The 13,527-nt window shown below is 39.6% G+C and overlaps 1 protein-coding gene and 1 pseudogene across 1 annotated transcript; both read left to right on the top strand.

The window, feature by feature from the left end:
- The first annotated feature begins 632 nt into the window (after positions 1-632).
- Positions 633-7,163, top strand: LOC129098951 (intestinal mucin-like protein). Its single transcript, XM_054608096.1, is given in 12 exon segments — positions 633-665; positions 1,180-1,257; positions 1,370-1,553; positions 2,395-2,487; positions 2,490-2,601; positions 3,581-3,756; positions 3,859-3,928; positions 4,135-4,256; positions 4,342-4,373; positions 4,475-4,643; positions 5,707-5,802; positions 7,009-7,163. Coding segments are annotated over 12 exon segments (1,320 nt in total).
- Positions 7,164-8,576: 1,413 nt separating this feature from the next.
- The window catches only part of LOC129098941 (transmembrane channel-like protein 3), a 10,107-nt pseudogene continuing 5,156 nt past the window's right edge, over positions 8,577-13,527 (top strand).

The following is a 13,527-nucleotide window of genomic DNA, read 5'->3' as shown; positions in this document are numbered from 1 at the left end:
ATATGGCACTATGGTGATAGTTGACTGCTCATAGTATGAATCATTGTTATGCCAAATGAAATAATGCATTATAATGCATGGATAACCTTCTGTAGGGACATATCCAGTAAATTCAACTTGCAAAGAGTTATCATCTGCTCTCAGCACAATATTTGATTTGCCTTGATGGGAAAATCTGCCTTTTTCTAGTCAACATAAGTTTATTTTCGAGGCTATAGATTCCCAACCTTTCAGTGCATCATGGGGGCCTAAAGTAGCGAATGTGATTGTCCATAGTTGTCACAGTCTTCAACACGCCCCCATATATTGCATAATCATGTTTTCTTTCTGATCCCGCAATTACCAAAAGTGTATTTGGAAAGCCCCTGATGAACTGGTTGGGGTGCAGAAAATACAGCCCTGCATTGCAAAAACCTGTTAAATCACACTTTTTATATTGTAATACACACACGTAATTTACTGTATTACTTACTGCTTCTCAATACCCATCAAGAATGGGGAGTCCTGGGAGGTCAGCAACTGCACCACAGCTACCTGCACCAATGGCAAGATCATAGAGACACCCACTCCCTGTCCCACAGTACAACAACCCATCTGTGCCAATGGACGTAAAGTTGTCGAAGTCTATGATGATGACGGATGCTGCTTCCACTATGAATGTGCATGTAAGTTGAAAATTGAACCTTCTTTTTAAATGCGGCAGAGCATCTTGTGCCAAGATGCTAAGACTATTAGCATATCTTCATATTAAACTAAACATAAATATACTTAATAAAAACATCTATTTACTGAAAAAGCACTGTGGTCCAGACTATCAACTCAGTCACCTCTAAATGACTTTGGTTATAGTAGTTACTAAAGCAACTATCTGCCAAAAAAATACTATGAATAAATATGAATTGCCAATAAACAAAAAAAAAAAGCCTTTTTGGTAGAGGTAATTATGCTTTCTGCCTCTTCTAGCTCTTACTTATTGTTTCCAATTGCATTGTTTGTTATCCTGCAGGTGTGTGCAGTGGCTCTGCTGGATCCCAATACTTAACATTCGATGGAAAGTCATACAGTTTCAAGGAGGACTGTTCTTACTACCTGGTCAAAGAGATTATTACTAAATATAACCTGACTATAATAATAAACAACCATAACTGTGAGCCTTCAGACAACACATTCTGCCCCCAGGCTCTCATTGTAACATACGGGTCCTACAGGGTAGTTTTGACTCAGTTGAAGACTGCAGGAACAGCAGCTATCGTCGTGGTAAGCAACATAACCAATTGTCAAAGACATTTATTGTTTCAGTGTTAGTTGCATTGTACAGTTAGAAATGCTACTGTCTTCTCTAAATGTGTTTTGTTACCTTGTTCTACAGGTGTATGTCAATCAGAAACGTATCTATCCTGCCTACGAAAATGCTGTCCTACGCCTCACAGGCACAGATATGGTGATCACATTGGAGATACCCGAGATCAACGCCAAAGTGGTCTATAGGGCCTCCTCATTCAGCATTGACCTTCCTTATTCCTCCTTTGGTGGAAACACTGAGGGACAGTGTGGTGAGTTAGCAGAACACTAGATATAGAATGGGAGACTAATCAGTGGCACTTAGTCGGCCAAATCATTTGGTGAAAGAACTCTATATTTAGTGCAGAGTTAGAATAGACAATACAACGATTCACAGATCTGAAGCAACCAGAGTGAAAATAAGAACAGGAAGACCCTTCATAATTACTAAGAAAGAGGTATGAACAGGATGAAACTGATATGTTGTACAGCTGAGCCTTAACACTGAGTATCTAGAAGGCAAAACTAAAGTTTAAATTAAAGTCAACCAGTCGACAGCGTCAACACTGCTAAAAGACACATTTGGCTAGAAGTTGTTCGTATTCAAATGTTGTCTTGAAGTGTTCTCCCTTACTTCTTAACTCCACTAACTAGTCGTAAATCACCTGTTTTAGACTGATTATCAATTTCAATAAAATGACATTTTCGATTTCATGTTCCGTTTCGTGTTACTAAAGAGTAAAAAGAAGGATTTTACACGATGGAGCTTAAAGTCCTGCTGTCTTAAATCAGCAGACCAAGACAGGGCAAGCTTAGCGGCGTCAGTAGTCATATTTAGAATACTTTCTAAAATATTACTACGCACAATATGGTCAGAGGAGCTGTACTATGAAAGACCTAAAGAGTGAACATCGTTGTAGGTCAGAGTCATCCGTGACTAGTATGAGAGGCTGTCAAAGAGACGGCAGAATGAATAATATAGCCGACAGTGAATGGTGCTAGGAGTCAAATTACCTTTCCCTTCGTGAAGAAAGGCAGATTATATCTTCAATTCCGGACTCTTTGTTAAATACCATCAACCTCTTCTCCTCCTCCAACCCTCTTCTTTCCCAGGGACCTGTGACAACTCCCAGAACAACGACTGTCGTTCTCCAAACGGCCAGGTGGAAAGCTGCTCACACACTGCGGGCCAATGGCATGTCCCAGGGACACCCTGCGTCACCCCCCGCCCCCAACGACTACCACCACCACTTCAGAACCACCTGTCTCGACAACAAAGCCTGCTTGCAAACCTGCCATCTGTGATATCCTAACCAGCAGGTAAGGGGGAACCACAGAATAGTAAAAGGTCTTGGTTCCGTCAGGCTCATGTATCGCTTTAAGGTACATTGCTTTTGCATAGAGCTAATCATGCATCCATCCTGCGTTAGCTTGCAATCACAACCACGTTGAAGTTCTCCGTGATTCCACCTAAAGCAACGCTTGGAGCAAATAACCTAAAAGAGAGTAGCTCCTCAAGCGTCTACCCGATTGAAGCGTGGAGTATTCCGTTCTGGAGCACTTTTTCCGGGCTAAAGTTCGGCGTGGGTCCCCTCGCTCCTACTGGTACTATTCTAGCTAAAAAGTGGCATTATTATTATTATTATTATCATCTAGTGAAGGTTTAGAGGTCGGATAACACTGTTTTGTGCAGTTTTGTCAGCACAAAACACAGGATCAAAAAGACACATTTACTCTTCCACAGTTAGCTGTAGATGTAGATGTAGTTCTATCCTTTTTTTGGTCAATTTATTGACAAATGGTAGACCCTTAGCTTGGATGATGTGATAGAGCATGATTATTGCTATTCATTGACATCCATATTGGTAGTATTACTGATTAAAAGAGAGAGATGGGGTAAGGGAGATGGTAGGGAAGTAAAATGGAGGCTTGAACCAATATTCATTTATTTTTTTCTATATATATATATATATATATGAATGCTATCTTATATTGAGACCAAAAATGGATGTCTGCATACGTGTATATGATTTTTCATTTTCGAAACGGTATCAGAGCTTGCTGTAGTTGACCGTATTCAAACCGATTTCCTTTTTTTAATAGTGAATGAATGAGACTGTTGACAGTTAATTGTCTGTTTTAATGCTCTCTTAATCTCAATTTAGTCAATGAACATTTTGAAAAGAATAATTCTTTGACCTTCTTGAACTGGGACCGTTATTTCATTATCTCTTAGATGACGATCTCTTCTAATTTCTTTTCCTGACGTATACTGTTCTGGCTCGTATGTCCCTTCTAGTGTTTTCGCACCATGCCATACAGTCATACCCCCGGGACCATTTGTGACATCCTGTACATCCGACATTTGCAACAGTGGCAATGCCACAGGCTGCACCAGCCTGGAGGCCTATGCCACTCAGTGCTCTGATGCAGGAGTCTGTATCGACTGGAGGAATGCAACCAATGGCCAGTGTGGTAAGATATATATATATATATATGGCTAATCATTTATAGAACTACAAAGAAATGTCATGGAGTTCTGAAAAATGTGTATATAAACATATCTCCATCTTACAGAGCACAAGTGTCCAAATAACAAGGTGTACATGGCCTGTGGCGCCTCTGTAGCGCCTACATGCAATGACAGGTAAAGAATAAATCAATAATGTGATTTTGTTTTTGTTTGTTTTTTATTATTTATTGTTGTTTTAGAGATTTTTGGGGCATTTATACACAACTTTCCGAATGGAAATGCTTACACTTCCGCTTCGATGACTTAAACGCTGTTTCTTGTCAGTGTGTGAGAAAAATGAAACAGAGTGTGATAAGCAATAATTATTTTTCTAACATCAGATACAACCGAAAGTTCCAGGCAGACAGCGAGGCATCCTCTAACAACACTATGGAGGGCTGCTTCTGTCCTCATGGCACCATCTTATTCAACACAGTCTATGACACATGCGTTGCCTCCTGCGGTAAGAGGAGATCCCAAAGAAAACTTGACTTTTTCACAAAAGCACAACTCAAATCTACAAACAATTGTTTCTGATTGAATTCCAGGTTGCGTTGGACCCGATGGACAACCCAAACAGGTGAGAACTCTGCCCGTCCAATCTATTCATATTCTCTAGCAAAAAAAAAAAAAAAAAAAATGGAGTTGTGCGTCTTTAACTGGCTCCTGTCTCTTCAACAGCCTGGTGACACGTGGACAAGCGGCTGCAACACCTGTATGTGTGACAAGGATTCCATGAGCATCCAGTGTCAGCCTGTCCAATGCCCAACAATACAGAGTCCCAGCTGCAGCGAACCTGGCCAGCAGCTGGTCAACAAGACAGATGTCTGCTGCACAACCCAGTCTTGTGGTCAGTTGCAGTGTCACAGAACTCAATGGGATTATGTCACTGTTGTTGCCACAGGGTGGTAGTTGTTGGTCGTAAAGTCTGCCTCTGAAGAGATAAACCCACATGCGATTGTATATTCCATCGCCACCTGATATTAACACGTGATCTGTTTCTGCAGGTGTAAACATTACGATTATTTTTAGGTTTTTAGTACATTTACAAATGAAACTGAATCATCAGCTTTTTGCAACGAAGCTCCCCTCACAAGTATCATCTCAGTCAGCTCAGTTGTAGTGTGAGGACAATACTTGTTGTACTGAATCGCACGCAACTACCAAACTAAATAAATGCATTCAACCATGCTGATACAAAAAGCACGGCTTCATCTAATATGCCGAACTGCTTCAAGTGCTACTTCAGGAGAAAGAGTTTTATTCACGGGCCTCCCTGGTAGTGAGCTACACAGGATCTACTGAGATGCCATTGTTAAGCTAAGATAACATGACTGAAGAAAACACTATGAATTGTATTGTGTGGGCAGGACAGACATAATGAGAACTTGTATCATAATCAGACCGTCATTGCAAAGGCCATGATCAGATTAATGTTAATACCAGGTGGAGAAGTAGTTTTAATTCATCTTAAAAATTGTTTTAAACCACTTTTTAAGTGTTTGTATGTTGTGTTGGCGTATTTTCTCATGCTATGTCACCTTTACTCGATTGCTATAGGGTTAGAAGTGAATGAATTGTTGAACAAATAAGATATGTCCCTCATACAGTAGCATTACGGACAGGCCTTTAGAGGACCCAACGGTGTTGTTTGCTAATGATATATACTTTACATTACTGCTGGCTGCTGTCCAAAGCAAACGTACGTGTTTTATAACGAACAATATGTTGTTCCTACCATCAAGCAGCCAAAGGTTTGAATTATTTTCTGTATGGTACAATAAGTTTCACACCCAACATCCTCTGCCTTCTCCTAAAAAGTCAAACTTGTCGTGAAACATCTAAACATGCAAAACTGATGTTTTTGTTTTTTGAGTATTCACATATTCATCCCGTCCTTTTGTCCTCAACAGAGTGCAACGTTAACCTGTGTCCCACTCCTGTCGCCTGCCCGCTGGGGTTCCAACTCGCTTTCACCAACGGCACCTGCTGCCAATCCTACGAGTGTGGTATGTGACTCCACTATCAATTCAGCAGGATATGCTGGTTCACGATATGTAATACAAACCTGTATGTCGTGAAGAAACTCAGTGAGATAATTGTGAATCACTTAAAAACTCCCGCTGCACTTTTTAACTTACTGGGAAAAATAGGAGCTCCACATTGTTTATTATAATAGTCTACAGACGAGCTACATGATTGAGATTGAGATTTGTTCGGGTTCAAAACTGTCGGGGCGCATCATGGCGGGGTAAAAGTAGTGAACGTGTCACAGTCTCACATGCACCCACCTATAACAAAGTCAATTTTCTGCCAAGAGCTGTAGATGTAGATTTGTGTGTATAGCACAAACGTTTAGAATATCAGTATCAAAGACGGCTGATTGTTGATGCATTATCAGTTCATGGGAAGGCAGAAACACACGCCAGCTAATTAGAAAGAAAGAACGTTGATTTACACGTTTTAATGTGTGTGTTCGGAGTGTATTGGTAAAGATATTTTTAAGAAATCATACTCGTATTAACGGCTTTTTTAAAACAATAACAGTTTTGGGGAGAAAAAAACTTATTCTATGGATTAAACTAATAAAATATCTGTGCTGAAGATTTGTTTCAGTGCATCCAGAGATCTGCATTACTTCTCTATATAACCAGTGTCAACCTAACTCATGTGTCTTGTTTTTTTTGTTTTTTTGCAGTTCCTAAAGGTGTTTGTGTCTATAACATGACTGAGTACAAGGTAAGGACACAGTCCAAACTCCAGAGAACTCTCTTCAGTTCTCTTCAGGCCATACCAAAAGAAACAATTATTACATTGTTCCCTTTCATATCCCACACTTACCAAATTCAAATGACAGGTTCATTAATCCCTGGACAGCTTTGGTGCCATCGTAGGAAAATCAAAAGAAACTTTATTCCTTTATTCCTATTTTACCTCACAAAGAATTAGCTGAAATCAAACCTCATCTGTCATGATTATTGACATACATATAGAAGATGACATGATTTCAGCATGAATTCAAGACCGGTATCACATTTACATAATCCATACACTGATCACACTGTGAAAGAAGCAATATTGTTGCATCTCTATGAATATGGATCTTATTTCCCCCCTGGTCCAGAACAATGAATTTAAGTACAGGTTTAAAAACTTCCTCAGAATGCAGAATTGATTGTTTGAGAGTAAAGCTTTGATTAATGTGTATTTTATAGCCTGGTTCCAAGATACCAACGCCAGAAACACCATCAGAACCCCAACTAGAGGCACCAACAACACCAGAACAACCATCAGGACCCCAACTACAGGCACAAACAACACCAGAACAACCATCAGGAGCCGGAGAAACAACATCTGGACCTGTAACTGAGGAGTCTTTTAAACCCAAACCCTGCCATGATTGTTACTGTGGCCCCCAAATGGATCCAATAACCAAGCTAAACATCATCACTTGCAACCCTACTGTCTGCGACAAAAACTGCTCCAAAGTAAGATTATTCACAGGACATACCAACACACACACACACACACACACACACTGGGATACATTCACACTCAGAGGCAACTTTCTCTGGTACAACTGTACCAGCTGATGCACGATGAGGTTAGTGTTAGCAGTTGCACTGGACTCTTCCGTACTGGTGTCATGGACCAAACGTGAGCGATATCTCTCAGTATACTGCAGTATAATTGATTTTTGTGTTTTTTTTTCCTTCTTTGCTTTTTTTATGAGCCAAACAAAGCAGCTTTTGCCCATATTCTAAGCCCAACTGGTATCTCTTACTGTACCGACCAATACAATTTCAGCGAGTTATCATTTTCCCGAAAAGAACGTGCGGGTAGTAAGTCTTTGAGTCTAGCAGGAGCTCATCAAAGATTTATCTTTTTTCCGTGGTATATGGGATGAGGTGTTTAAATACACTTCAGAAAAAATGATATATGTTCATATACCTGAAAATATGAACAGAAAAATCCCAGTATCATGTGCCAGCCTTTGAGGAAGCTACATTACATACATGGTCTGTTAATGCTGGACACAAAAAGTGGCTTAACGGGAGGACACAACCACCCGCAGTTTCTTACAAAGTCGAAGGAGTTTTTTTCTCTTTCTTCTCTCTCCCTCACCCTCTCTCACTTTGTCTCCAGGGTTATGAATATCAGACTCCAGCTGACAAATGCTGCGGTACTTGTGTTCAGAAGAGCTGTGTTTTCACCACACCTGAAAACACGACGTATTTCATTGAGGTCAGTACTTGCCGCTGCGTGAGTTTCCTCACAATTTTAATAGCCATGGATATTAAAAGATTGTTTTTTTTTTTGTTATTGACGAATTTAAGACAAAGAGAAATGTACATTTTTCTTTTTTATTCTTAAAAATGAGGTTGTTCACATTTTTAATAGCCATGGATATTCAAAAGGGACGTCGTTGTACCAAGATAGTTTTTTTTTTTTTTTTGCTATTGACTATGTATTTATTTGTTAACGAATTTAAGACAAAGAGAAATGTACATTTTGATTTTTCATGCTTAAAAATGAGGTTGTTCACATTAAAAAAAAAAAAAAAAAGGCACATAAAGATCTGATATCAGAAACCATTAATATCATCTTCATCACAGCTGATGGTGTTAGCTGGTAGGCTTCCTTTACTGCAGAAATAAGTTGTGTTTGTGTATTAGCCAAAGACGTAAAAGGATTATCTCTTTTTTGACTTATTTGTTTCAGGTCAACAACACAGTCGTACCACCTAATGACAAGTGTAAGCAATATACATGTGAGGACATCAATGGACAGCTTGTTACCAAGGAGACCACGACCAAATGTCCTCCCTTGGACTGTGAACATGTGAGTTTATTTGAACCCTAACCCCCCAAAAAACTAACGTCTGACCCACAGAATACATGACATGTGTTTATCCTCCAGGGTACCGAGACAACAGAGGCTAACGGATGCTGCGCCACCTGTAAGTTACTGGACTCAGAGTTTTTTTTTATGATGATGAACTGACTTTGGAGGACAAATCGAAATGGAATTGTGAGAGCCTAAATGTTGCTGTGTTGTTCCAGGCAAGCCGCGGAGCATCTGTAAGGTCCAGAGTGAGCAGACCGTCATCGAGGTGAACGACTGCAAAAGCAGGCAGCCAGTCAACGTGACGTCCTGTGCTGGACGCTGCGGAAGCTCGTCCATGTGAGTCTATTTAGCAACACAGGTTATATGAATTCAGTTCTCTCAGGTGGAATAGCAGTGTGTCTCACTGGCTAAGGTAAGAGGTAAGAGCTGTTGTTTGTGTGTGTACAGATATTCTGCAGCAGCTAACATGATGATGCACCAGTGCGAGTGTTGCCAAGAGGCCACCACCAGTCAGAAGCAGGTGGAGCTGACCTGCGCCGACGGCTCCAAGGTCAAGCACAACTACATCGTGGTGGAGACATGCCAGTGCAGCAAAACACAGTGTGGCGGGGAAACGTCCAAACCACAGCGCCGCAGGAGACGCTGATCATACTGCTTTAAACCGGACTGAAGCCTCACAAACCGCTATAAGACCTTGACCTTCGGATCTTGCTGCCATGGTCAGGTTCCAGTATTACATGTGCTCTTTTTCTTCACTTTAGGATTCATAGATAATCATTAATAAAAGAATATTTCTGCAATATGAACACTGGTATTGACACTTTTTGATCCCTGGGAATGATTCATTCAAAACACTTTTACATTTAGTCAGTGGAGGAGCGTGTGTGTGTGTGTGTGTGTGTGTGTGTGTGAAATTATAAATTGTAAATAAAAAAGTAAATAGCAAATACCATAAGTTTTTGCCCTTAAAGGGGTGGCTGGCCAATTGGGAGCTTGATCCCTGTTTCTGGGTGGATTGACAGTCTATATATACATTTATATGTGCATATATATATATATATATATATATATATATATATATATATATATATATATATATATATATACGAATAAAAGTATGAGAATACAGAGTGTGGGAAGGGGTGTTTACAAAAAAATATATATGTTTATGACAAGATAAACTGATGGTACATTGATTGACATTGGCAGAGCTAATATCACTACTGGGGAATTTATGTTAACAATAATAATAAACATAATCATCATCACAATATTATTGTTAACATAAATTCACATCTTCCTCCATATGGCTGCTACTCCCCGAAAACGGCGCTTATATCAACAGTTTTGAGACAGCTGGGGTTCATTTGAGGTTCAATCAAGATTCATTTGAAAAAATAAACGTGAGTCCGTCACCAAAATATTATCAACAGAGAGAAAGAGTTTGTTTTTATTAATGAAATTAATATACACACGCCAATATTACCAGTAGTAAGATGTATCATTGATGTTCATTTGAGTTCCATAGACCACATGATGTGTGGGCAAAAAAAAAAAAATTGTGTAACTCCATTTAATATCACATAACACGTCGAAGAATAACAAAGCATTTTAAGTAATAATAATAAATATAGTAATTGAATTGAATTATAGAGTCAAATCATAACAGACAGTTATCTTGAGACACTTTTATATACAGCAGGTCTAGATTGTAAATTCTAAAATTTATAACATTCCCTCATGAGCAAGCACAGGGGTGACAGTGGCAAGAAAACTACCCTTTAACGGGTAGAAACCTAGAGAGATACACAGAGAGAATCTTAAATGTAAAACATTCAATAAAATAAGGAATAGGATTTTACATATTTACATCCTAAAATAACTGAGAATATATATTTAAAGTACCGTATTTTCCGCACTATAGGGCGCGCTGGATTATAAGGCGCTCTGTCAATGAATGGTCTATTTTCCATCTTTTTCCATATATAAGGCGCACCGGACTATAAGGCGCATTAAGCGAAACAAAACAGTCAGTCAGTCAAACTTTATTAAACGTGTTCACAATAACTCCCAACATTGTTCAAACTTTATTAAACGTGTTCACAATAACTCTCAACATTGTTCAAACTTTATTAAACGTGTTCACAATAACTCCCAACCCTGTTCAGTTGTAACACGTAGAAAAAACAGTCTGAGTCTTTTCATAAAACGAAAGCACCAAGCAGGAAAGTCATTGATGTTCATGTCCCGTGCTAACGCTGCTGCCTTCAGCCGAACAGAGACTGTAGAGACGCTTCTACCTGCTGCTCTCTGCTCAGTAACACACTGCTCAGTGTCCTCTGACTGTGGCCATCTCGCTTTGTTCCCTCGGAAACTCTGTGTGCTCTTCTTTACTTGGCGCTGGTCATCTTCTTGCTTCCTCCACTTCCTACCATTGATTCATTAATGTTGGGTTCTCTCGCAGCTGCTCTATTCCCATGTTCTCCTGCTGACTGACAGCCTTGAGTGTTCAGTCCGCGTCGTCAGCGTGTCTCTTGACAGGAGCCATGTTGGTCCTTATACACACACACTGTATGTGATGGTGAACCTTATACACACACACTGTAATGTGATGGTGAACCTTATACACACACACTGTAATGTGATGGTGAACCTTATACACACACACTGTAATGTGATGGTGAACCTTATACACACACACTGTATGTGATGGTGAACCTTATACACACACACTGTGATGTGATGGTGATGGTCCTTATACACACACACTGTAATGTGATGGTGAACCTTATACACACACACACACTGTATGTGATGGTGAACCTTATACACACACACTGTATGTGATGGTGAACCTTATACACACACACTGTGATGTGATGGTGAACCTATATACACACACACTGTATGTGATGGTGAACCTTATACACACACACTGTATGTGATGGTGAACCTTATACACACACACTGTATGTGATGGTGAACCTTATACACACACACTGTATGTGATGGTGAAGCACAGTGTGTGTTACTCCTGACTACGGTGGCCGTGATGCTGCTGCGGTTTCTTTGTAGTTTATAAGTCTACTAAACATGTTGACAGAGCGCCGTGTACCACACAAAACCGCTTCCAGGTCAGTAAACACAACCAGAATTAATCCATATATAAAGCGCTCCGGATTATAAGGCGCACTGTCGTTTTTTGAGAAAATTAAAGGCTTTTATGTGCGCCTTATAGTGCGGAAAATACGGTAAATAAATGCCAACATAGAAAACATACTAAGTTTAAACATAAATGAATACAGTCCAAATCAGAATCGATGACTTTTTTCTGCCAGGTAATGCAAACCACAGAGACACATTGTGGTGCATTCAGGCGTCCAGGTGCTTGGATTTGGGGTAGAGGGGCGTTTGGGAAGGGTGCAGTAATCTTAATGACAATATTACAGTTGTGTGAACCAGCTGTATTTGACTGTATTGATACATGTCTCCAAGAGTAATCATAATATTAAATTTAAAAAAAAGACCAAACAAATGAAATGCCAGTTTTATGTCGTATTGGCTAATGAGACAGAAAGTTTTCTGACGCTAGATAACTTAAGCAAATATGAACTAAATATGAATTCATTCAATATTAAGAGCATATGATCAAAGGAAATGAAACAACGATCTTCAGTAAGTTAAGATGTTACCTCAAGCTTTGCATTATAATGCTGATTCTTCACTGGAGATGGAAGTGCTTCATTCCTCACCTTGGTCAGTGTTGCGGATATTTTCGATAATAAACCTCGCTTTGTTTCATTCCCTTCTTGAATATTGAAACTGTCTTTCTCACATAGACCGCCTGACCACATTGGTTGTGTTTTCTGTTCTGAAATAAAAAATGTACCCATTGTCAACTATAACATCTCTCCCAGTTCATTCTCTATAAAGCAGTTCCAGATTGTATGCCCTATGACATCACAAGTTTGAGTTTTAGCAGTCTAGTTTGTTGGTTTTTACTAATATTTCTTGACCGTCTTTTACCACAAGAATAACATGTCACCTAGTTTTGTCAGAGTTTCTTTTTGTAACATTAGCTGTGATTGTTGCTTATTTAGTCAATGTTCCAGATGTTTCTTGGTTGTGGTATAGTCTGTGTTTTGATGACACATGATTCAGTCATTCAAGTTTAAATGATGTCAAACAGTGCAGTCATTTCATAATTAAAACATGAATATTCAGTTCTACAAATCAGGATGAGTTATTGAAATTACAACAGAATTTGGGTTTCTCTGCACCGTACCGTTTTTCTCTGGAGAATGCAAAGGGGTGGGTGCATTGTGCATTGTCCAGAACCGTCTTGCTGGAGGAGGTGTTTCAGCCATCTAATGACACATAGTACAAGGTTTATGAATCATAGTGTATTATATAGATGTGCATGTGTGTTGGGAAAAGATACCCTACCTGTACAGCTGGAGAACGTGAGCAGGAGGGTGCATCATCCGCCATCTAGAAACGTCTTGGTTGTGGTGGTGTCGGATGAAACCTGATGACACGATATCAATTGAATTAATTTAAGGTTTAAAGTATGCCACTAGAAAATGAACACGTGAATATTTGGTAGTCCAAATCATCTTTTGAGCTGGAGAACATGAGGTCCATTGACCAGAACCTTCTGGATGGTGGAGGCGTTTCAACCATCTGACAACACACGATACCAAGTTAATGAAACTTTTACAACTTATACAAACAGTTTATGTTTATTCCATATGCGTATTGTTTGGGTACCTGTTTGTTGAAACTCGGTGGACTGATCTGGCCTGCATCTGCCGGGTCGAGCGTTGTCCTTCCTCGGCATCTAGGAGAATATATCAACTCACAATGCATTACAATCCATCTGACAG

Source organism: Anoplopoma fimbria, chromosome 2 (assembly GCF_027596085.1).
Source record: "Anoplopoma fimbria isolate UVic2021 breed Golden Eagle Sablefish chromosome 2, Afim_UVic_2022, whole genome shotgun sequence".
Taxonomy (NCBI): Eukaryota; Metazoa; Chordata; class Actinopteri; order Perciformes; family Anoplopomatidae; genus Anoplopoma; species Anoplopoma fimbria.
Note: the sequence above shows the minus strand (reverse complement) of the source record. Positions and strands in the feature narration are given on the sequence as shown.